This window comes from Sphaerodactylus townsendi, linkage group LG05 (genome assembly GCF_021028975.2).
Source record: "Sphaerodactylus townsendi isolate TG3544 linkage group LG05, MPM_Stown_v2.3, whole genome shotgun sequence".
Taxonomy (NCBI): domain Eukaryota; kingdom Metazoa; phylum Chordata; class Lepidosauria; order Squamata; family Sphaerodactylidae; genus Sphaerodactylus; species Sphaerodactylus townsendi.
Window position 1 is genome coordinate 34,465,667 of NC_059429.1, and position 26,357 is coordinate 34,492,023.

The 26,357-nt window shown below is 40.3% G+C and overlaps 1 protein-coding gene across 6 annotated transcripts; it reads left to right on the top strand.

Annotated features, from left to right (window-relative positions):
- Window positions 1–10: 10 nt before the first annotated feature.
- Window positions 11–26,357, top strand: AKNAD1 (AKNA domain containing 1). Of its 6 annotated transcripts, XM_048496989.1 has the most exons (19): window positions 37–106; window positions 3,258–3,507; window positions 6,598–7,704; window positions 9,040–9,099; window positions 9,481–9,622; window positions 9,747–9,886; window positions 9,989–10,045; window positions 12,536–12,669; window positions 14,740–14,890; window positions 15,377–15,546; window positions 16,103–16,196; window positions 16,373–16,473; window positions 17,579–17,673; window positions 18,028–18,172; window positions 18,632–18,720; window positions 20,669–20,752; window positions 22,188–22,272; window positions 25,282–25,426; window positions 25,835–26,357. In XM_048496989.1, the coding sequence occupies exons 3-19, from the start codon at window positions 6,694–6,696 to the stop codon at window positions 25,982–25,984; spliced, it is 2,853 nt and encodes a 950-aa protein (XP_048352946.1). In that variant the 5' UTR covers window positions 37–106; window positions 3,258–3,507; window positions 6,598–6,693; the 3' UTR covers window positions 25,985–26,357. The 6 variants fall into 6 exon arrangements, with proteins under 6 accessions (XP_048352945.1, XP_048352948.1, XP_048352949.1 ...); XM_048496988.1 differs by lacking the exon at window positions 3,258–3,507 and having other exon boundaries at window positions 11–106; XM_048496990.1 differs by lacking the exon at window positions 37–106 and having other exon boundaries at window positions 3,186–3,507.

Consider the following 26,357-nt stretch of genomic DNA (forward strand, 5'->3'; position numbering starts at 1 on the left):
CAGTTTGAGGGGGCGTGTCTGAACTAGTGGGTCGGTGTTTGTGTTGGCGAAGAGGGCTCTCGTGTACGGGGTTAAGTGGAAGGCTGTGCAACAAGCTTTGGGAAAAGTTAAGCCGCCTCTTTTAAAAGTTGATGATGGGTGTGCCAGTACATGAGGAATGGTGACTGTAAATCGTGCAAATAGTCGTAACTACGGGTTTATTAACAAGAGGCGCGATTTTGAGAAGATATTCGTGAAGAGCCCTCCGGGGGCGGGAAGTTTACTGCAAAGCTGAGATGCTTCCTTTTTGATTGGAAAAATCTATTTTATCATGTAACGCTATAATCCATATTCACTAGTAACAATTCAACACGGCATATTTATAACGAGTTGCGATAGTTATAAATGAGCTCATTTTCCCTTTATCAAAAATGAGTTCCTCTATAATTATTGCAATTCGTAAATATGCTGTGTAGAATCCACTATGTGGATCTAGAGGTTCTAAGCCTATACAAGGCAACATCAGGGAAGAAACTTTGGTGTTTGCTGTGGATTGGTTAGCCACTGAAAGGGGTGCTAGACTAGATAAACCACTGCTGTGTTTTTATAATGTGCTTCACTTTATGCTCCACAATATCTATTATCTACACTGTTCATATGAGCTATTAAACACCTGTCCTCAGGGCTGGATCTAAGGGGTCAGGGTCTCCCAGTGGCGGGCAGAGAGAGGCTGCAGCAGGAGTTGGAGGAGGCCCAACTGCCCAGAAGAGATTGCTCATTCTGCAACATGTGTGCCCCTCCCTCCCGACCCAATTAGGCTGCTCAATTGCCCAGCAGAGATGGTTTGTTTTGCCAAACTTCAACTGCATGGAAGAGATGGCTTGTTCTGCAGCATGTGCACTCCATTACCCCCTTAGGCTTCTACTAGGAGATGGGGGAGCTCAACTGCATAGAAGAGATGACTTGTTCAGCAGCTCGTGTGCCCTTTACCCTGATTAGGCTGCGGCGGGGGGCGGGGGGCGGGGGTGGGAAGAAACCTGGGACCTCAGAGTGGAGTTGCAGTTTTTAGTAAGACAGAAGTTTCAGCTCTTAGTTGGGGAAGACTATAGTGAGCAAAGAGGAGGGCAAGCTAAAGGTTCCTGACAAAATATTCAAAGATGTCAAGAGCTGAGATGTAGAGCCCTCAGGTAAACCTTGCTTGGCCTCAATAATCACCCTTCTTCCCCCATCCAAGGCACCCTGTGTTCTTCCACCTGCAGGACCTTGTCTTCCTGCGCCCCTTTCAAGGACAGCATGTTGACAGTGGCTGTGATAGGCTTTGGGCACATGAGACGTGTGGGGGGGGGGTTGACTTTGGGCATGTTCTAAACACAGGGGGAATTTTGAGGGCTGGTGACCATTAATGGTTTTAGATTGTATTATGTTTACGTCTTTCCTGCCCCACCCCCTGAAGTAGTTTGGAATTGAATGGGAAAGAGAATGGAATCTTCTCTTGCCCTTCCCTGCCACTTTAAAACAGTGTTATGCTTGGCTTTACCAAAGGTCATAAGAAGAGCTGACCCCTCATTATTCAGCTTGGCCTTCCCCAAAGAGCCAGATTTTACTCCAAATCCAAAACCTTTATTAGGCATAAAACAGGAGTGTGTCATGAGTTCCAAATACAATAATTTACTCCTTGGGAACAGGACAGGGGAACAGGGGAACAAGTATGAAGGGCCTTCCAAGTGCATTACATGTCCACCAGACACTTCTGGCTTATGAATCAATGTCTCCAAAATGTTCTTTCATTAACACACTTGGTCAGGTCATGCAAACTGAGGGCCATGGCTTCCTTTATTGAGTCAATCCATCTCATGGTGGGTTGTCTTTTCCTATTGTCTTTGACATTTCCTAGACAAGTATTATTGTCTTTTCCAGTGATTCTTTTCAAGTGACCAAAGCACAGTAGCTTCAGTTTAACCGTTTTAGCTTCTTGCAGCATAATTACCACATAAAACTTATCTTAAGCTATACTTTGTCAGGCTATGAAGGAGTCTGACTTGTGTTTGGTGTTTCCCATGTCAAAATTATGTGTGCTGTATTTAAATAATGTTGGAGGAATCTTCAAGCATTACAGATTGATAAAATAATGTAAAAGTGTAATTATTCATTAACAGTTAATAGAGGTCAACATAATTTATTCTATCATTTAAAAGTTGTTCATTGTGTTTGTGTGTGTATACAGGATGTGATTTTGTCCTTTTGGTCCCTTTAAAAAATATGGATCTGGCCCTGCCTGCCCTGCACCTTTGTCTTGGATATGTAGGTCAACCACTTCTGAAATTGTTAGATTTTTTTTAGCAGTTTTCCATAGTGTCCTTCTGCTTTTAAATTAGGTTAAAGAATGTTCAGCAGAGTTCCTGTGGGGCAGAAAAAAGAGGAACAGTGCATGATTATAGCTAAATCTGCCTTGAGTCCTTGGCCATAGTTCTGAATAAATTCATATTTTTTCAGCGCTGGAGGTGCAGCAAATATATTTCTTTTGGCAAGTGAGATGTGCTAAACAGAGTGCTTGCTGCCAAGCTCTGGAAATAGTGACAGCATATCTGAAACATAGGAGTGGCTAGTGACTCCTATTTTGGCACCTGAACATAAAAGTACTCAACAATTCTTAAAGTGGCAGACACAGCAACCTCCCATCCTCAACAGCAGTATAGGTCATTCAGCTAAATAATGTTAAATGTATTCACATAAAGCTATGAGCAATCTTCTAGGTCTGTTAATGTGTACCGCTTTGGATGAATTTATGCTAGGGAGATAATGTCTGTCAACCATTTAAAATATCCAGGTTTGCTTTCATACACAAGCAGCCTAATCCAGAGCCCTGGAGTGGTCAGCAACAGCACCATCCTACCACCTCCAAAGTGCTTTTCAGTGGCGGAGACAGACAAAATACAATAAAAAACCCTCCCCACTGCTGAAAAGCCCTCCATTGGACTCAGTAGCCTTACATCACCCAAAAGGGGCCACACCTCCAGAACACTCCCACTACACCAGCAGGGGCCCAGGAGCACTGATGCGGCATTCTGTGCCATGTCTGGCAGTTGTGGAGGTTTGCAGTGACCCCTCCACCAGGGTAAAATTTTCAGGCCCTGCGGAACTCAGGTCCTGTAGGGCCCTAACAGCTGGAGGAAGAGCGTTCCACCAGGCAGGGGCCAGGGCCGAGAAAGCCCTGGCCCGGGTAGAGGCCAGCTGCATCATTGTGGGGCCAGTGACCACCAATAAATTTGCCTCTGCAGAACACAGAGACCGAACTGGGACATATGGGGCAAGGCGGTCTCATAGGTATGAGGACTCCAGGCCGCGAAGCGCCTTAAAGGTCAACACCAACACCTTAAAAACAATCTGGAATTCCACTGGGAGCTAATGCAAGCAGCGCAGTACAGGGGGTGATGTGGTCCCAATCCGAGCCACCCGTGAGAAGGCAAGCCGCCGCATGTTGGACCATCTTCAATTTCCGGATCAGCCGCAAGGGAAGGCCTGCATAGAGTGAGTTGCAATAGTCCAACCTGGAGGTGAATGGGCTGCGTCACTGATTTTGCTGGCATCAGCAAAAGGAGCTGTTCCTAAAAGGGCCCAGAAAGTTGACTAAAGCTGTCTCCACCCTGGGAACACCCCCTTTAACATCAGTGTAGGTTCCTGCACCAGAGGATTGCTGGTGCCACAGTTGTGTTGGTGCCTGGGCACTGTGCTGCCACATGGATCTCCAGGACCAGTGTAAATGATCCTGTGCCAGCATGAGGGGCATTTAGGCTAGTTCCAGGGTCATGCCATCTCCTGGGGGGTTTTACCACCCTACCATGGATTGTACTGTTACACTTGAATTTGCAAAGAGATCATTATGATACATTTCTTTTGGTGTATTTTCAGGAATGTACAGTAGTCTAATCTTAACCTAAGCAACTGGCCTGGAAATTACTGGTCTAGATAACTTGCAGATGTTTTCTCTTGAGCTTAGCGAGCAGTCACAAATGATGGTCATGAATAAATAATTAATTGCCTTCCCTTATAGATAATTAAAAGTCTCAACAATGTGGGTGGAATAAACGTATTTGTGACATTAAAGGCATCACATAGTAAGAAATTCAAGATATAATTCTAAATACTTCTTTATAGGTACCAGAGTAAACAAGAGTTAAGTGGGATTAGGCTCAATTTGACATTCACACCAAGATGTGGAAAATGTTGGTTTGTTCGTTTATATTCCCTTTGTTGTCTCGCTGAACAATACAGGGTGAACGTAGTAGAATAATAAATCGCAAGGTGTAAGGTTGCAGTTGAAAAGATACTGTGCTCTCCAAGTTTGTATGTTCAGTACAGGGTTTCATCTGCTGTAAATGAATACGCAGGGTCTCGTTTGGCATCTCAACTCTTTGGTGGAGGACAACAAAATGCCTTGTAAGAGTTCCGATAATTATACTGATTGCCTAGGAAATTAGTCTTTGGTGTGTAAGTAAAAGGCAGCATTGTCAATTTAATCATTTCTGTTTCTGTAAGTATATTAGAATAATGAAATATAAAAAGAATTTTTGTGGGAGCAAAGTTATATGCTGCATTATTTCGTTAGAAGAGTGTGCCTTGGAAGAAAGGCTTTGAACATAGTATGTAATAGTATTTAATTATGATTGTCTGTTGTTTATATCCAGTTACCAGAAGATGTATCACAATGTTTAACTTAACTCAGAGCTATTCACACTTTAGCTTTATATATAAATAACAAAGTATTAAACGTTTCTGAAAAGTTTATACGAACTAAATATAACATTTCCAGCTGAATTCTAAACATGGTTACAGAGTTAAGTGCTCGTATGGAGTGTACTTCCGAAATATGCTTAGGGCTGTTTGCATTATTGTGAGCCCAGGAAAAAGAAGCCAAATTTAAAGAGCGACATTGTGGCCATCTCTAAATATATGAATAATGCTATGTAAAGCAAAAGGTATTTGTGAAATTTATCTGAAAAGCTTACGCTACTGGAATTTGTACTTAGATCGCCACTTGTTTTTAAGAATATAAGATTGAATTCACCCATGTTTTTCACTTAGTTTTATTCATTCTCTTTCCTATAGTCCCCATCAGATGTGGCTTTTGTCCATATAGGTCCCATAACTCCTGGCATAGCTTTTTTGGTGGTCAAAAGGGTCTCTCTCCTCCCCTTTTCACCAGCAGATCCAACCTATTGTCTTCATCAAAGAGATGCATATGTTGGTTGTCTGAGGGGTCAAAAGATTTTGGTCATTTGACTGGTCAAAGATTTTCATCTTGTCAGTTGTTTTTAAAGCATTACCTTTATTGCAAGAACAAAAATACTTCAATTATTAACTGATTCCATAGTTATGCTGATTATAAAACCATTAATTAATTGCTTTATTCAACAATACAATTAACATTTTAAAGTTGCAATTAGTTTATACATTTTTAACAGTATTTGGTAAGCTTTATAAAAATGTGAGCAATTATTATTTATTTGATTTCTTATCCGCTCTACCCCCAAAGGGCTCAGAGCAGTGTACATGTAAACAAAAGAATAAAACAATAAAACCAGTGCACAAAAGCAATCAAACAATCATTAAAATCCATGGAATCAATTAATTAAAATAGCAGCAGTATAACCCATCTACCGCTTGGTAGGTGGCGCCAGTCCTAACCCTGGGAGGGGACCAGCAGATGGTACATGGGCATCGAGAAGGGGCAGTTACTCAGCGGCCAGCAGTTCTGTGCAGTTCTCCTTGGCTTTGATCTTGGAATATCAGGATCCACCTACAGTTTTATCTTATAAAAGAAAATAAAGCAAAGTAACAGCAACAGTTTTTTAAAGTTAGTTAAAAAGTTACTTGTGCTGAATAGGGAGCATGCCTTTGTTTTATTTAGAGATACCATTGGTTCAGTAATTCAGTAGTGCTGTAACTGTGCAGCAGTTACAGATGATATTTTATTATACCATCAAGTTTGCTCGTCCCTTACAGAGCTAGAAGGCAAGCAGCTCTTACTTCTGATTATAAAAGCAACATTGTGATGAATTTTTAACAAATAATTTACCACCTACCCAACAGCATTCTTGGCTTAATGGAATGTATGGCAATATTTTACTGTGATCAAATGAGAGATGGTCGACTGCTAGTTCTTAAGGTTTTAAAAAAATGTTGGCATTTATACTGGAAAGTATATTCATGCAACATTTTGAGTATAAACATTGTGTATACTTTTCTACCAATATAAGGGTACTGTTACATTATGCAATTTCCAAACGTGCCATGAAAATAAGGGGATTTTACTGTTGTACAAATGTAATAGTAAATAATCTTTTCATAAATGTTAGCATATGTTATGACAATAATCAACTTCATCCACTTAAACTCTATAATTCTGTTGGAACACCTCTATGCTGCCATAGGCACAATTTTCCTTCACTCCAATTTGATCTTTTAAGTAGCCCCATAGGCTTTCATTACATTTGGAATCTGTTTTCTGGTGAGCATCTCACTATAAAAAAGGGAGTTACAGGTTTTAAGAGTCTTGATGGCATTGTTTTACATAGTTACAAATGTATTAAAATGTTCATGTTTTCTCAAATCTTGCAGAATTTGACATTCACTGAAAGTTTTATGATCAGAATATAATGAGTACGTGTTGCAGATAAAGAAATTCAGACAGTATTAAAAGTAAGTGAATAAAACATGCTGGACTACCCTGAGGATAATACAGATGATGAACAAGAAGAACTACCTTTTGATGATGATATACAAAATATATTTCAACACAACTGCGAATCACAAAATGTAAAAGATTTAACTTCTATAGAAAGCATTTTTACCTTGCCATCTCCAGAAATTAGCTGTCATTCAGAAGAACAACCAAACTGTCAAACACAACTGCATCAAAGAATAAAGATACATCTAACATCAACTTCAAGGCATAATGACATTGAACTTGCTATGGCAACAGAGAAGGAATTATCAGCTGGGGATTTTAACAATTCAAGAAAAAATCCATGTTTTTCCGGATCAAACATTTCAGATGTTCTTTCACGTCATTTTCCCAAAGAAGAATTATCAGCTTCTTGCCAATTAATTGACTGTGAAACTATTCCAGAAATATCATTTACTGAAAGTTTTGATGAAACCATCCTAAATAAAATTAAAATATCCGAAAGCATAAAGATCTCTTCTCCAAATGAAAAAAGTCATATTGAAGAAATAGAAAGAGCAGAAAGGTGTGAATCAATTGATAAAAATTGGGATTTGATGGAAGAAAAGCAACTTGTTATAGATGACAAAAGAAATTTCAGTTGTGAGATAAAAGACTGCAAAGAAAATAATCCCCAATTTGTAAATCGAAAGGAAGAAACAATGAGTGAAAAGTTAAGTTATTTTTCAAATCCAGAAGAAGAATACCAAGAGCAAAAATGTTTTCTAGAAACATCTGGTTCCTCTCATAAATTCAGATATGGTCAACGTCAGGTTAATTATCAGCTTCCTGATTTCTCTAAGGTTGCTCCAAAGGTCAAAATACCCAAAGGAAATAATAAATCTACACCTATAATAAAGAGAACCAAATCTTCCCCAGACTTGCTTAGTAAATCAACAATTGTGAAAGACATTCTAGAAGAAATGAATTATTTGGATTGTGTTGCAATGAAGAAGCAAGAGGAGAATGTTAAAATGCCTGAACTTGATCTACAGCTAGAGGTAGATTTTGACTTGTAATGCCTATATCTTTTTCCAAAGCAGAAGCTCAGCCAACCACTCATCTCTGTAGAGACAGATTCCAACCACAGGTTGTAGTGCTAATCTAATTAAAGCAATCAGAAGTTTAAATGTCAGAGGGCTGTTCTGGAGTAAGTGGCTGAAGAATGCATACTGAACATATGATGAAGAATCTGAGCATACACTTTAGTGTAATACTCTGCAAGATTAGAATAATAGGAAGACCTGCAGTATGCTGACTTCAGGCCTGGATAAACATTTTTCAAAAAGGTGGCATGAGTCCATTTAGCCCACTGGGGGCTTCCCAGATGTTGGGAGGCTGTTTTGCATTGCAGGATTCCCCACACCGCCAGAAAGCCTCCGTGGGAGCAGCAGCCCAGTGCTGCTGCAGCCCGATGTTTGGCGCCTTGGATGGGGCTGCCCATCACTTCCATAATGTAAAATAGCAGTTTAGATCCCAGGCTGTGTTTCTTCTACCCACCCAATCCTTCGCTCCCTACTTTTTAACCCTGCACTCTTTTCCAACTTTAACTACATTAATATTTTTATTCCATTTAAAACATTTTTATTGGACCTTTCAACATCATAAGTGTCCACAAGGCAGCACACATGAAAACACTTGGACAATTAAAAACAACATTTTACATTATAAAATAATTCAATAAAAACAAACATTTTCACTACCTTGTCCCAGACTTTTCAACCTGCCCCATTATTCATCTCTCTGTGCCCATCTCCTGCCAGCAACACTCTTGATCCTAGTCCCTCAGTTTTCTAGCCAACTTTTTCTAGCCAACTTTTTTTTCTACTTATTCCACAAATCTGCAAAGTTTCATATAATTCTACTAAATGTATATTTCTCCTGAACAGTTACAATGAGAACACATTCTGTATAGTAGCTCAGCAAGTGTTTAAAGAAGAAGAAGAAGAGTTTGGATTTATATCCCCCCTTTCTCTCTTGCGTGAGACTCAAAGGGGCTTACAATCTCCTTGCCCTTCCCCCCTCACAACAAACACCGTGTGAGGTAGGTGGGGCTGAGAGAGCTCCGAGAAGCTGTGACTAGCCCAAGGTCACCCAGCTGGCGTGTGTGGGAGTGTACAGGCTAATCTGAATTCCCCAGATAAGCCTCCACAGCTCAGGCGGCAGAGCTGGGAATCAAACCCGGTTCCTCCAGATTAGATACACGAGCTCTTAACCTCCTACGCCACTGCTGCTCAAAGGGTTTGAGCAGGTTGTGGTTCAAAAACATTAGCCAGTTTTAGTATTTTCTGAATATGATTATAATCATATCTTTATTGTATCTGTTAAAATAACAGTTGCTGACAAAACAAGCTGAGGCTCAGAACTGTATTGATCATCAACGGTTTAATACTAAGGTAAATCTTCCACTGTATGGAATCTCATGTTTTTCTTAGGATGTCCTTTTTTAAAAAAAACCCATACTTTTCTTTGAAGCTGAAGTATGAATTCTACTGTGCACAGAGTATATAAAGTCTGTTGCTTTTACTGCTTCCAGAATACAGGTCACTTTTCTTAAGTGTGTGCTTTGGAATAAGTGTGAAATATTGGTTTTAGTTTGTGGTGATATAAGTGGCAGCTTATCTCTTGACCATCTGTGAAAATTCCTAATGTTTCTTAATTTGACCAAGTTTTTATCTGTAACTACTGATTCTGAACCAGTGAGTAAGACAGGAAGAGAAAGGGAAGTGAATGATTGTGGACACTGATTTTGTACTTTCCAATGCATATTTTAATAGATGCTTCCTAGCCCAAATACTTGTAGTCCAAACCTTGGAATTAAAGCAAGAGGCGCTGAAATAACTTCTGAAATTTCTACAGTTCCATCTGTTACAGTTCCTAGGAAGTCTATGCTCGACTTCTCTCAAACTTCTATTTCAGGTAAATCAAACTAGATATCCAAATAAAATATTATTGTTCTAGAGTTTTGTTCTTGCACACTATAGAGAAAAAGTGTGCAGATATTCCGATTCTATTTTATCCCTTTTTCTATTCTGTTTTATAGAGCTGCCATCTAGAAGAATGGTCTCACCATTACCATCAGCTTGTGCATCAATTGCGAGTTCTCCTTTATTACAAAAAGCAACTGAAGGAGAAAAATTATCTCTTTTGTTAAAGGAACAGACAGAGGAGCTGAAAACAAAAGTAATATGAAATAGTCCTGTCTTTAATACCTACATGCAAATCACTATCTCTTTTAATGAATCCTCTAAATTCTGCAGTGAAATTCATTCCTTTTTCTTAAAGGTGGAAATGTTTTCCAAATATGTGGCACAAGATGTGCTTTTTGAAGAACACCATCAGGTAAATATGTTTCATGAGATATAAATCACTTTGAAGATTGTTCTGTTGGAAGAAATTATATTGTATTGAAACTGTATTTTATTGAATGCCATCTTTCTATAACTCCCACTTAACATAAGCAATATGACTAGAAATTACTGATCTAGATCATTCATGATGCAAATCTTAGAAGTATTCCTCAGATCAAAGACACTCTGCTGGTTGGGAATCTCCTTTATCCACAAAATGCATCTTGTTCATTTCAGAGGTGAACTGATCTATTCATTCATTCCTTTGTGTTGTATTTTCTCCTCCACTGAAATGAACAGGTCAGCCTGTATCCAGGAACTCCATCTTTAACAAGAAAGTGAACATAGAGTTCTGGATTGGGCACCGCTGTATAAGTGTGATGTAAAAACAAGGGAGGTAACTCAGGCCCTTTCCGCAGTGCGCCCCTGCACTGGCGGAATTCTGCCGGTGGAGGGGTGAGGGCCATTCGCACAGGAGCGTGCGAGCGGCCCCTGGTGAGGCCGGCGCGGGAGAGCCGCCTCTTCCCCGTCCCTCTCTCACTCACCTCGTCGCCTTTAGCCGTGCACCCTGCCGAACTCCTAAGACCCGCCCACGCTGCCCTCCGACCTCCAGGGGTCGAAGGACAGCAAGAGAGGGCCTCAGCAGTCCTGTAAGAAGCGGCGAAGGCGGCCATGGTGAGTGGGGAGAGGGATCGGAAACAGCATGTTCAGCCGGCGGTGCCCGTTAGCGACCAGCGCCCGCCCGGGAATGCGCTGTTTTCCAAAAACCTCCCTCCAGGAGGTAGGTTTTTGGAGGCGGCCTGACTCTGCGCTGGGGGTGGTGGAAGGGAGCCAGGTCAGCGCTGCTGCGTTTTAGCAGCGCCGCCTGTGCGAACGGCTCCCTGGGGACGGCATTTTTGCCGTCCCCGGGGAGCCATAAATGGCCCGTGCGGAAAGGGCCATAGTTAAATGTAAATGCTGTTTATCTGCTGATAAATAGAAAAATTATAATTGATCTTAAGGAGTGTTGATATCTGTCACACACTGAGGTAATAATTTCTGTAGCAACTTCTAAAATCACAGGTCCCTTAAAAAGTACTAGCCTTTTACACATGTGTGGTCTCCTTTGCATTGAGTGTATATTCCCTTCAAGTTTGATTATCTGATACACACACATTTCCCCCCTCTTTGGCAGTCACCTAGCCTTCAGATCAAAGATTTCAAAAGCTCTGAAAGTGTGACTTTTCCTCTCCTTTTGCAGGGAAAGTGAAAGATTTCTGGCTGGCCTCAACCAGGGTCAGGGCATTTTCAGCTCTGGCCCTGCTTGGTGAAATTTTCTGACACCTGGGACCAAGGCCCTGTTGGATATAGTCAGTGGCGAAGCTACAAGGGGAAGGGGGGTGCGCCGTGCACCGGGCGCACACCTGGGGAGGTGCGGAAAATTGCCACAGGCCCCTCCCCCTTTCCCCCCCTCCGCGGCGCACCCTCCCCACAGCGCCCCCTTCCCACACTTACCTTAGTTCCTTTCCTTTTTGAGAACTTTTTCAGGCTGTAAAAGGCCTGTTCGCAGTAAAAACGCCCTGAGGAACTACAGTTCCCAGGAGACCTTGGGGCTCACAAGGTCTCCTGGGAAGTATAGTTCCCATCAGGCCGTTTTTTTTATTTCTCGAGAACAGGCCTTTTTTCAGCCCTGGAAAAAAAAGTTCCTTCAAAGCTTTAAGGAAAGAGAAATCCAAGGCAGGGGAAGGCACCGGGGCGTGGGGGGGGCAGTGAAATATAAAATCCACATCTGAGGCTTAGGCTTGGTTTGGCCCAGCTACGCCTCTGGATGGAGCGCAGTTTCCCAGGGTCTGTAAGACAGAGATGTTCTGCCAGGCCAATGGTTGAGGCAGCTATGGTTCTATCATCTTGACTGGCTTCCCCTTCTACTTCCCCCATCCCTGTCACTTTTCCCCATTCCCCTTTACCCCTCCTCCTCCCTTTTTATTGAATAGGGTAGGTTCTGGGGAATGGAGTCCATTGTTCATGAACTCAACCCAAACATAGAATTTGCATTCGCCAATACTGCTGCTGCTGCAGGGCATGAAAATGTGAATCACTCCCTGGACTGATAAGCCTCATCCACAATACAATGCTATCAACCACATCTTTGCATAACAAGTTCCACCAAAACACTTACTGATTGGTTCCCCACCCTGGGAATATATACCCCAAACATTCCCTTCTCTCTGGACACAGTGTGTAACAGACTTCCCTTTGTGATACACCTCTGAAGATGCCAGCCACAGATGCAGGTGAAACGTTAGGAATAAGATCCACCAGACCATGGCCACACAGCCCAGAAAACCCACCAGAACCAGTTGCTTGGCTAACTTAGTGTGAGATCCTAAAGCTGTAGTGTGAGATCCTATCATTAAAGAGGATAATGAATGATAAAATTATGTATAGTAAAATTATTAGATAATAGAAAACTCATCTATTTTATTATATTTTGTTTGGAAAGATTTTAAAGCTGTTAAAAGAGCATCTCACCCAACTGGAATGGAATTATTTAGATGCAAAAGAGAAACATTGTGCCTTACACCTCCAAAATTTCAGACACTCATCAACAAACTTTGGAGAGTTTGATCTTGACAGGTCAGGTGTTTATTTGTTTAATGTTTATAATTAACAATATTCCAAAGTTGGGAAAACTTTCTGAAACACAACAAAAAGATAAATAAACTTTCACTCATTCATCTCTAAAAGTACTTTCAAGTGTTTTGTCCTGTGTAAATCTCTGAAGTAAAAGTGGCTTATAGAACTGAAAATGAAGGCCAGTATTGCATTGTTCTTGTGTAGTTTGGAATATTGGGAGCAATTCTGGTTGCTGTACCTCAAAAAGAACTGCAAAACTGGAAAAAAATACGCAAGAGGACAAGCAAGATGAGCACATTTCCTTTATGGAAAGGCTGGAGAATCTGTGACTTTTCAGTTTAGAAAAAAGTCGACCAAGAGAAGAAATATGTGTTGGCTTTGTTATTTCAATGTTGGAAAAAGACAGTAAGGGGAGATATGATATATGTTGGGTTGAAAAAGGAGATAGAGAGGGTTTTCTTCAATCTCCCATAATACTAGAACTTGGAGCTAACCAATGAAATTGTTGGGAAATAGGTTCAGGACAGAGAAAAGGAAACACTTCTTCAACAAATAATTAAACTATGAAATTCACTGCCTGTGAAGATAGTAATGCCCATGAGCATTATTTTTTTGTGCTATCAAGTCTTAGTTGACTAATGACGACCTGAAGGGTTTTTAAGGCAAGAGACATTCGGAAGTGGTTTGCCATTGCCTGCCTTCACATCACCACCCAGGTATTTCTTGGAGGATGCCCATCCAAATATTAAGCCTGCTTAGTTTCTGAGATCTGATGAGATCAGGCTAGCCTGGCACTATCCAAGTCAGAGCGTCATGAGCATAAGACTGTTTTCAAAGGGTGTTAGACAGATTTATGGAGAAGGGCCCATCAATGGTTACTTGTCATAATGACTGTAGGAAATCTCCATACTGAAAGAGAGAAAACCTCTGAATACCAAAGCCTCAGGCAACCTCCAAGCCAACTTTTTGGTTTTCAGGGCCACCAGGTGACTGCTATGTGAAACAGTATACTGGACTAGATGGACTTCTTGTCTTATCCTGCAGGCTGTACTCATGCCCTTGTAAGCCCATTGTTTCTTCTGGACTCATAAAAAGAGCCTTGAACATTTGGTGCAGAATTATTTCATACATAAACTGGTATTAGATTCTTGTACAGAGTGGGTGGGAGAAGGGAATATCCATTAGTTCTCCCACCATGCACATAGATTGATGTTATAGATGCCATGTGTTCCTTGAGGTGGGTGGAAGTAGAATAAACAACTGAAGCATGCAGATGGAGAGACAGATTTTGCAAGTGTTTGTGTAGGAGTATGGCCTTCTATTTGGAAATATGACCTTAGAAACAAGATGAACAAGACTTGTTTCTTCATGGCCAGGTGAATGTGTATCTGTACCTGATCTGTGTGCCATTGCATGCAGTTTCCTCATGCATAGTATTATGCAGTGGCATAGTGCCAACGGGGCGGGGGGGTGCGATGCCCCAGATGCACACCACTGCAGGGGTGTTCTGGGGTGGTCATGGGCAGCCCCACAGCAGGGGCACAGGGCTCATGCGTCCCCTGGGTGCAGTTCCCCCTTGCTCCACCCCTGGTATTATGTATTCTGTTAATTTGTTATCTCATCTTAAATGTAGACTAGTGCTTTACTGTATACCCTCCAACCAGAGGTGGGATCCAACCAGTTCTCACCACTTCTCTAGAAGTGGTTACTAATTTTTTCTGAGTGCCGAGAAGGGATTACTAAAGCAACCTCCCTGCCCAATAGGGACTGGAGGTGTGTGTGTGCGGCGGTGCAACTGTTTGAATCCCACCGCCATCGGAACCTGTTATTCAAATTTTTGGATCCCACCACTGCCTCCAACATAATACTTTGCCCATGAGTAAATATTATGATTGCAACTACTATTAATGTTATAATTCATCAGCACTGTATTTAGCAAATATCCAACATTAAATGTTTTATTTAAAAACACTGCAGGTTTCTAATACTGCATTACTTTGCATCCTTGGTACTATATTAGAAATTGTATTATGCCATGTTTATAGATTTGTATTTTGTATTTATATTTAGAAGCGTAGAGGGAGAAATATTTAAACTTGGAATGCTGCTAGAAGATATCAAAGAGAAAATTGATGAGATGGGAAGCCCAAATTACTCAACTTCTGCAACCTCTCCCTCACTCACACCATCTGTGTGTTCCTATTATTCTAGTGGACCCGAGGTAAACTATTAAGCACTAGTAAAGACCAAACTATTGTCTTCAGTGAAACTGAACCATTGGCCTATTGTTGTGGCATATGACGGAATGCATTTCCAACATTTAGCTGTCCTGATATCTCAGCCCTTTTCTTTTCCTGAATGTTTACATTGTTTGCTTTGATTGCTCTTCAGTCCCTTGAAAGAGAAGAGAAAGAATCTTGGTTTTCTGATGTTTAGTATATCATTGGAAATTTTCTGTTAAATTTAATTTCATTGTGAAAATTCATTGTAAAATCATAGCCTTCTCCTGAAATAAACACACATAAGAGTAACAAAAAACTTTCTTCTTGGTGATCCAGTTGTGTCATGCAAAGTCACTTTTGCAGTTAAAAATGCCAATGGTGACTTCATAGCCCTGGCCTGTTTTGTACAGTAAAAAGATGTAGCATCATTCTACAAGTTCTAAAGTAGACCATATCCTGTATCCTCATGTGATCGTTTTGTACAGAGTCCAGTGATTTCAGGCATTAGTGAGTCGCTATCAAAAACTGCTCCTGGAGAGAATATTTGTAAGAATGAAAAGTATGGGGAAAATAGGAACCAAGCTGTGGAAGTGATTCCCCAAAGAAAACACCAACAACCTACTCAAAGTGGCAGATGTCATCCTGTTCCTCAAGAGTAAGTTTAAAACATTAGGACATTAAAGCATAATAATACATTAAAGCATAATACCATTATGAAAAATAATACCATTAAAGCATAATAATAATAATAGGCATTGATTTATTAAAAAGGGGCTGGTCTGATATTGGGTAGAAGTTGATTTAGGGGTTTGCACATACCTGTCAATTTTTTTTACTTTTTTTCTGAGCAGCTGATCCTCTAGCATATCACAGACTGTTATTGAAACTCCTCAAATTCACAAATGATTTGTGATATGGCCTTGGAAATTGATGTCTGAGAAACACAAGCCCATCCTTCCTTAGGCTTATAGATATGGTTGATCTGTTCTTGAATCCTGGCTTATAGAGATACAAGTACAATTGATTTAATTACAATTGAGGTTAGGATTATAGTACATCATTATGAGACAGCATCTCTTAAAACCAATTCTGTCCTTTAACTATATGACTGTATTTTCCCCCTTTGTAGCAGGGCAACCAGTTGTGTCTTCAGATCTGCATAATATTTATGATTAAAAATATTTTTTAAATATAGTTTTGTTTTCCCTTAGCCAGTTAGAACTACCAAAGAGAACTGCCTACGAACAGCAAATTGTGGAGCCTCTTGAAAAATCAAGACTACCAGCAAACGAGCAATCTACCTATGCAAGTCCATTTTATATTTAACAATCTTTATAAATATGTTTTCACAAAGATGGCTAGTCATGCAGATTACATTTACTACAGATGAAAGAGCTGTTACTGTTGCTATTTGAACAGCTGCTGGAAATGTACATGATATTTCCCTTTGCAAATATAGTGTGTTGTGTTTTGTAATGCAGTGTTACTACTTTTCATCTGGTGAAGGCACTGGGAGATTACAATCTCACAGGCAATTTCCAACAAGTCAGAATGATAACAGTGATCAAGAAAACACAGATGGGTAAGTACTGTATATGTTCTCTGATGCAGAGGCCAATGTCATCTACAATATCAGTTTGATTGCTCCAAGGTCATCAGCTTATTGATCAGATTCCATATCCCGCTTTTGGCTGACAACATTATTCTATCCTCTGCTAATTTTGCCTCACAACAACTATCCTGTGAGGATAGGTTGAGAATATTTGACTGGTCCAAGGTCATCTAGAGAGCTTTCAGGATGGAACAGAGATATGGGCCTGGATAGTCCGGATCCTACTCTGACATTATATTACTACAGGCTGGAAACCAACAAGGAACTTTGTGTCTGTATTTGGGGGTGTGGGTGGGTGCTGACAATAATAAAACAAACTGAGAGTGCCTGACAATATTTTCTCGGAGATCATTGAGGCTTTGTGGGCAAAGCATCATTTGGGTAGAAGCAGATTCAAATTCCCACTGGGCTGTAGAAGCTTGCTGGGTGATTTTGAGCCAGTCACACACACTCAGCTTATCTTGCCTCACAAGGCTGTTGTAAAGATAAAATGGAGGAGAAAATTACATAAGCCTCTTCATGTCTCCAGTGGGGAGAATGGCAAGGTATTAATGATTCTTCCCCCTTCTCCCTTATACACAAGTGTGTCAGTTCCATTGATGTAAGAGGAGGGGAGGCAATTTTACCCCCTTCCCCTTCACTACCCCCATCACCTGTGTGGGTATTAGTCCACATTGGTCCTGTAACCCAGGAATCAACTTTCCAGGAGGCAGCAGGAATTTTGTGGGAGAGATGCATAGGAAAGAGCCATGTCCCTTGGTATCTTTCTCAGATAAAGCTGGAGTCAACCCAAGAGTTTGATTCTCCCATAAATTTGAGACCATACTTGCCTAGTATGCCAACTGTTAATTCTGACCTTTTGCTTAATTAATTAATTATTGCCTTGGTAATAGATTTATATTTTCTTATCATGGTCCAAAATCTCATTTAAAATACTTCCTTACCTTTGGTTCTTTGCTAAAGGATACTAGTAAATCTGAGGTGTTTTGCTACCCTTTACCTAAGATCAGATCTTCTGACGGACATGCATTACACCTCACTATTTTAACTTTTCTTTCCCTATCTGAAATTTAAGCTCTTGGGAAATGAAATCTCCACCTCCGGCCAATCCCTACAGTACAAGCAATCAGGGATCTAATACAACTGATCTACCAGTGTTGAAAAAACAAGGTAAGTGTCAAACCAAATTTGTATGCTTTGCAGCCCCATCCAAAAGAGGGGGGGGGGTCTGCTCATGGGCGTGGTGTGCAACTGCGCCAGCAAATTTGCCCTCTCCAGGACACTTGCCAAAAAGGTGATGTTAAGTCCATTCAGCCCGACGGGGGCTTCATAGCAGCAAGGAGGCTTTTTAAACTGTTCAAGCCTCCCCATGCTGCTGGGAAGCGTCCATGGGAGTGGCGGGGCAGCACGGCATTGGTGCTGTGGCCCGCTGCTACTGAGTTTGGATGGGGCTGCTTATCAATTAATGAAGTAATAGATTCAAGTAATTACTAATCAATCTTTTCATTTTGAACTTTTTCTTAGGAAGCTTAGGTTATCCTTCAGACCACCTTTTTTTTGAGGGGCTGGAAAATTCTGCAAAGGAACATAATATAATTATACGTCCTAGGCTAAAAACACAGTTATCAAATAAACCCAATAAACAAATTTATTCCTCTTCTTCCAATAGGTTAGTATATATACTTTCTGTTTGAATTTGAAGATGTTGAATTTGAATTAGCAGAGCAAATAATAGACAGAGATGCAAGTGAGTTGTTTTGTAGAACTTTGCTAGGCAACTAAATATAGGAACAGCAAACTCTATCTATGCAAGTGCTCAATCTGAGTATCTGTGCAGTCTATCTGTGCCTTTGTATCTGCCTCTCCTCTTTTTCTGGAAGAGGAAAAGAAAGAGATTTTTCCTGAAGCTCATGTGATTCCAGTCATGTGACTTCAGCAGTTAACTCTTGTTTGACTGAATGAAGCAGGCACTTATAAAATTCTAACAAACACATATTAAATGAACATTATTGGATGGAACAATTAGGACAAACAAACATCCCCAGTATACCTAACAGACTTACTGTCTTCATACTTGCTGTTAACATTTCAATACATCTTTTGCTACATTTTCCCATTTTCAATACAGAAACAAAATGACAGAGTGCACAAAAACGAAGGCATACAAAGAAAAATTCTCCATCTTACAAGGATCGACATTGGATCTAGATGGATCAGGTACGTAAGCTTTAATAATGTTGACAAGATTTTACATTGCTTAGAATTTAAGCAGTTAATTACCCTGATTCTAGTTTCAGAGGGTAGCCATGTTGGTCTGCAGTAGAATGGCTAGATGTGAGTCCAGTAGCATCTTAGACCAACAGATATCTGGTGAAGAGAGCCTTGATTGTTGAAAGTTTGTATTCCAAAAATTTTATTGGTCTCTAAGGATCTATTGAACTTTAGCTATATGATTCTAGTCAATGCAGTAGTCAGTTGCCATTTCAACAAAATTAAGACTTTTATTTGAGTTAGGGCTCAGCCCAGTGTTTACCACAGTAGGGTTCAGTCCCTGCTCCAAACATAAGCAATGCTCTTTTTAGCCACAGGAAGGCCTTTACTCTTGCAAGATGTAATGTTTTACTTTCTGCTGTTTTTGGATGAACAGTTTTAAAAAGTTCCCATAGCGAAAAGAGTTTGCTTTGCATAGAACAAAGGGCAAAAATATTGAACATGTTTTGCTCCACTGTCCTCTCTATCATGATGCCCATGTCAAGTTAATTATCCCATTACTTAATTACAACCAAGGCCACTCAGCTCAGTGGTGGGGATTCAGCCATGATTAGATGTAAAAAAAAGTATTTCCCTCAGTAAGATTTTGAATTGGAATGAAGCCTTACAGGATTATGGCACCTGAAAAAGATTACGAAAACTCCTCAGTATGGACATTGATAATTTCTTAAACAAAACTTTGTGAATTTTGAAAATCATGTTGTATTGTTATGGTATTGAATTTATTGGTTATGAGTAAATGAGAATTGTCATTGATGACATTACCATTGTGTTATATATTATTACTCAATATATTGGTGCATTAGTGTGATTGCCATCTCCTGTGTGCGACGTGTTCATTTGTTTGCATTTACTTACGTGGCACACTTCTCTTTACCTCTTCTGAACCAGTAGCTAACTGGCTGAATCCCCACCACGGCAGGCCGCATTGCATGCATGGCCAGATCTGCTGCCTGCCAGGCCCCCCCCCCCCCCCAAAGGCTGGCCACTGATCAGGCCATGCTGCTGGCCAGCCCCCTGCAGATCTGGCTGTGCTTCCAGTCCAGAGGCATGCAGCCCAATCAGCAGCCAACCAGCATCCCACCAGCCCCCCGCAGCCGTCCCCCGACAGCTGCCGCCTTCCCTCACCTCCCCCCACAACATCGGGAAGGGGGAGGGGCATGCAGCAGGGGGGCGAACCAGTGGTTGATCTGGCTGGATCCCACCGCTGGTCACCATGATGTGGTGGTTATCATGTCAGGCTAGGATTAGGAGACCCAAGATTCAAATCCTCATTCTACTTGCTGGATGACCTTGGACAGTGACACACTGTCTAGGTAACCTGCCTCACAGGGTTATTGTGAGGATAATTTGGAAAACAATGTAAACCCCTTTATGGAGAAAAGTAAGGTATAAATGAAGTAAATGAATATATTTATAAATAAACTTGCCCTAATGTCCCATTACATTCAGTGGAGCAAGTTAGTCACAAATAATTTCAGCCCGATTCATTCAGATGGGACAAGCATGAGAAACTTCAGTTTTGTTTGGGTCATTCAGCATAAATATGATTAGATGTAAAAAAAAGTAATTGCATTTGTACTTATTGAGCCTAGTACTCAGTTTCACAGCCAAAGTTAGCCTTATGTTCATCTGGCTAGTGCAGAGATAAGTTCAAACTCTGATTGTAGAGATGAACATTGAAAAACTTTGAATTTCTCTTTTTTTCAAAATAATGTCACATTCTCCATTAGTGAAGGTCTGAATTGTTTCCATCCATGAGGGAAACAGTGATTTAGAGGTTTCTGCAGGTATCTTAAAAATACTTAAAACTCTATTCAAATTCAGTAAAAGTTTAGATTGTTATAGGGTTACCTTGCTGTAACTTTCTCCTGTCTGTTTTTTATTTCCAAAGCTGTGCCACAAAGGGATAGGAAACCCCATTCTCACACGGAAAGAAAGAGAAACAACTTTGAGAAGAGCAATGAGTGCACTATTGGTATATCTTCCCAAACGTTTTAATAATTTAGCCCCCAGTTGAGCAAAATATAATGTAAAAAAGTATTCAGTTCAACTTAATAAGGACATTAGTGCTGTCCTATTGAAAACATAAATATTTTATATCCCAAACCCAGATTTACAAATTTGTAAATGAGCCTACCTTTAATATATGGCCAGCAGGGTACACAAAGATTCTGCATAAAGATGTAGTTCAGCTATTTTTCTTATCATGTCTGCAACAGCAGAGAGAATGAGTTATATCAGTCCCTCTTCGTATTCAGCTGTTTTTTAGTCACAGAGGGGCATGTCCTAATTTCCCTGTTTTGAATATTATAAAAGGGGTTTGTGAGAGCCAGCATGGTGTAGTGGTTTGGAGCAGTGGAATCTAATCTGGAGAGCTAGGTTTGATTCTCCATTCTTCCACATGAAGCCTGCTGGGTGACCTTAGGCCAGTCACAGTTCTCTCATAACTCTCTCAGCCCACACAGAGGAAGGCAATGGAAAACTACATCTGTATGTATCTTGCCTTGAAAGCCCTGTGGGGGTTGCCCTAAGTCAGCTATGACTTGGCAGCCTGTGTGCACACAAAAGAGCCTTTAAGGCAATAAGAATTAGGTTTTAATTGACAAATTACTGATAAAAATATTTTTGATTGCTGTATAAGTGGCAACACACTATTAAGAGCCTAACTTGAATAAGTTGGAATGTAGTAGAGGATTCATTTTCATCAGGGACCTCCGTTCTTTGGAGGAGTACCTGCGGTAGGTCCCCGGCCCCAGAAACATCTGGCTGGCCTCTATGAGGGCCAGAGCTTTTATGATCTTGGTCCCAGTGTGGTAGAACAGGCTCTCTAAGGAGGTTAGGGCCCTGCGAGACCTACAGGATTTTTGCAGGGCCTGTAAGACAGCCTTGTTCCATCAAGCATTTCCACCTGGCCAGTCAGGAAAATAAATAAGATCACCTCAGCTTTCCTATGGGCATGGGGGGAGGGGTGTGTGTCTTGTTGCCATCTGTTTTATGGATTGGAATGTTTTTATTGGTTTTATATTGATTTTATGCTGTTTTATAATGTTGTATGCCACCCTGAGCCCTTCGGGGGAGGGCAGGTTATAAATATAAAGAATAAATGAATAACAAAAAGTAAATTTAAATCAATATAAAATAGCTGAAAGGAATTTCTTTTTTCTTTGTCTTTTAATTTTTTTGAACTAGGACAATAAAATTTTTAAAAGTGATTCTAGCATCAATTCCCTTCTAAATCAAGCTATGTTCTTAAAGCTATGCAGGTAGTGGGGTTTGTGTGTGTGTGTTTTGTTTGCTTTTGTTTTGCCCTTAGGTACTGCCCTTGTGTCACCCATTATTGTTGGTGGTGTTCCCAAGATGTGATGATATGAAAACTGGGATTTTGCTGATTGTGGCCTTCAAAATTTCAGCTTGTTCACATAAGAAAACCCTTGCCCTCCAAAGATTTTATTTCAACAAACAACCTGAAGAGTTTATATATAAACTTTCTGAAAGGTAAGTTATGTCAGTACATTTTACAGGTAAAAAAATATGAATTAAGCCTATTTATTTTCATACTTAGGTCATGCAGCCTTGTTCTTTTCTGAAATTGTAGATCTTCCTTTAAGTTTGTACCCGTGTTTGCCGTAATAAATCGTAAGCACTGCTTTTGTGATGATAATATGGGCCAGTTGCAAAGCCAGACCATCTATACCAAATACAATTAGTTCTGTGATGGGGATTCCCCATGTATGCAGAAAAAAAGCATTTGGAGAAAACCTGGTACAGGGTTTGATAAGGACCTACCGGTAATATCCTTCAGGAGATATAGAATACATAGAATACTGAAACTAGAGAGCAAACACCCCACAGATGTCTACTCAGGCCCCTGAGAGTTTATAGAATCCCTAGAGAAAGGTCGGTCGGGGGAGAGGTTTTCTCCCTTATGTCTCTTTTCATCACCCACCCACCACTCTTTTTCTCATCTTGTTGAACTTTAATTTGTGACTTGTTGCCTTTCCATATAAACCTATTTGTTTCTACCATTCCTTCAAAGTTTTTCCTGTATATAAATTGGTAACATTGGAAATAAATTTTAATTTTGGAAGCATGTTCATTTTTATTGTACAGATTCTTCCTAGCCCTGCATATATTTTTTTGTGCTTAGACCATCTCTGCAGGTCCTTTTGTGTCCTTCTCCACATTGCTTTGTAATTATCTTTGAATAGATAATTGTAATTATCTTCACATACTCAATTCAGGGGTCAGTGCTATCAGTTTATCTTTTAGAGAAGAGGTCAGTGCTATCAGTCCCAGATCAGGAAAGGGATTGTTGGTTCCATGGGAATGTCAATTCAATGCATGGCAGCTGTGAAAAAGACAAACTATGCTGGGGACAATTCGGAAAGGAATTGATAATAAAACTGCAAATATTGTCATGTCCTTATATAAAGCCGTGGTATGACCACACTTGGAGTACTATGTTCAGTTCTGGTCGCCACATCTCAAAAAGGATATTGGAGAGATAGAGAAAGTGCAGAGAAGGGTTACGAGGATGATTGAGGGATTGGAGCACCTTCCTTATGAGAGGCTGCAGCGTTTGGGACTCTAGTTTGGAGAGCAGACGTCTAAGGGATATGATTGAAGTTTACAAAATTATGCATGGGGTAGAAAATATTGACAGAGAAATTTTTCTCTCTCACAATACTAAAATCAGGGGGCTCACATTGAAAATGCTGGGGGGAAGAATTAGGACTAATAAAAGGAAACATTTCTTCATGCAACACGTGATTGGTGTTTGGAATATGCTGTCACAGGAAGTGGTGATGGCCACTAACCTGAATAGCTTTAAAAGGAGCTTGGACAAATTTATGGAGAAGTCGAGCTATGGCTACCAATCTTGATCCTCCTTGATCTGAGATTGCAAATGGCTTAGCAGACCAGGTGCTCAGGAGGAGCAGCAGCAGCAGCAGCAGCAGCAGGCCATTGCTTGCCCATCCTGCATGTGAACTCCCAAAGGCATCTGGTGGGCCACTGCAAGTAGCAGAGTGCTGGAATGGATGGACTGATCCAGCAGGCTCTTTCTTATGTTTTTAGTGTATCATTTTGCCCAAATTTATTCCCTAATATTCAATTAGATTTGACATTACTGAACATCCTGTGGTTCTTCGAATATCTTCCTCTTCCTGTTTTGCTGACAATTTTAAAATTATTTTAATCTTTTTCTTGTTGATTTTTTAGCCCAGAAGAGATTTACGTTTTCAATCTGTTCTATTATATAATGCATCAACAGGTGGGGATTTGCAGTTGTCAGCACCATATCATCAACATAACTTTTCATCTTGGACTGTTCTCCCTTCACTTATAATCCTGTAATCATGGTTTTGTCTGATATTAGTGGCCCACACTGAGGGGGTTAAGTGCCATCAAGTCACTTCTGACTCATGGCAGCCCCATGAATCAGTATCCTCCCAAATGTCCTATTGTTAACAGCCTTGCTCAAGTCTTGTAAACTGAGTAATGTGGCTTCCTTTACAGAGTCAATCCACCTCATGATGGGTCTTCCTCTTTTCCTGCTGCCTTCAGCCTTTCTTAGCATTATTTTTTCCAGTGACTCATCTGCTTCCTATGTGACCAAAGAACAATTTAATCACCTTAGCTTCTGGGGATAGTTCTAGAACCACTTATTTGTTTTGTTTTGAGCAGTCCATGGTATTTGTAACCACATTTTAAAGGAATTTATTTTCTTCCTGTCAACTTTCTTCCAGCTTTCACACGCATACACAGTAATAGGGAATAATATGGCTTGAATTAACTTGAACTTGGTTGCCAGTGACACATCCTTATGCTTACAAATCTTTTCTAGCTCCTTCATAGCTGCTCTTCCTAATCTCAGTCTCCTTCTGATTTCTGGGTTTCAGTCTCCCTTTTGGTTGATGATGGAGCCAAATAAACAGAATTGGCCATGATGAGCAGACCTCTATTTTCACAGTTAATAATTACATACTTGAAAGCAGAGCAGTAAAGTAAGGCCCTACACAGGTAACATAGGAGTTTCTGCATACAGAAGTTAGACTGCACATCTAACCCTGTCTCAGTGCTCAGAGTGAATAACCTCTATATAACACTAGCAGATTTGAACCAGAGGAGCTACCATTATACTACCTTGGCTCAATCCTTTTTTGGACTTAACATGTCCATTGGTCTTTGGGAAATACAGAATGTTGGCAGATGAACATCAAGATAAAAAACAGATGCAGAGAGGAAGAAAAATTGAGATCCACCCCTCCTCCAGCTCATAGCATATCTGCTAGAATTCGAACATATTGCTAAATGTTTAGTAAAAATGTGTATTGTTTTAACATTTTTAAAGATATTATACTGTAATGCAACCTTGCACTGAGCAAGAACATTGTGTTTCCTCTTAGCCTTAATGGATTCCAGACCCTGTCTCTTTTAACACATTCAATGTGGAAATTTGTACTGCTCAGTATGAAAAACTGTAGGCTTTCTGTTATTTTCTAGACAAAACCTACATATTCCCAAATCTCACTACTCAAGGATGTACGATACTATTATCCTTTCACCTCAGTACCTGGATAGTAGGAATGCCCATGGAAGATCAATGAGTGAGCGGAGAAACAAGCGTATTGAAGACACAAAATCAAAGGTGCAGGAAGTAGTACATGCCCCATCTGTAAGAATTTGTTTAAAAGTTCAGTTTAAATTTAATGTTTTGCCAAAGCTTTCATGGCCAGAATCAATCAGCTGTTGTGGATTTTCCAGGTTGTGTGGCAGCGGTCTGGTAGTTTTTGCTCCTAACATTTTGCCTGTATCTTCGGCTGGCATCTTCAGAGGTATGCTCTGAAAATGCCAGCCATAGATGCAAGCGAAATGTTAGGAGTGAAAACTACCAGATCACTGCCACACGGTCCGGAAAACCCACAACAGCCAGTAAAATATTCAGGCTTATTAAATTCTAAGCCTTAATATTTTACTTATCCTGAAATAGTGAAGTCGATGTGGGGTTTTTTGTTATCGGATAAAAGGTATTAATTATGGTCTTTATCCTTGTCAGATCTTAAACTCAACTTTGGATCATGTTATACAAACAGCAAACAACTTGAGGAGAACCACAGAACACATGGTGCAAGTAGTTTCAGAAGATTTAGCCAGGGCTAAAACTCAGACACCTCCCAATGTTACAGCTAACCAGTACTACATCTGAACAAGTGTTGTGAGAAATTGACTGTGTCTGAAACTAATCAGCTTCACAAGCAAGAACTAAATGCATCATTTTTCTTTTTGTCTCCTTCACAATACACACACACAAACACCATGTAGTCTTATTGCTTATAAAGAATTAGCAGAAAATAATTGATAACTCCATGTTAAGAAGAAATGTGAGTTAATGAATTTTGCAAAATTATACCCATGAATGGTTCGATATAGATCTCGAGGCAAGAAAGTTTTCCCAGTTCGGATGTGGCAGAATTCTCTTTTCCTAAGTTATCTAGATTCTGTGTTGACCACAAGTTTTGGTATACTTTTGTCCAAAGATGAATACTGTTTTACTATAGAATAAAATGTGTAAAAAGATA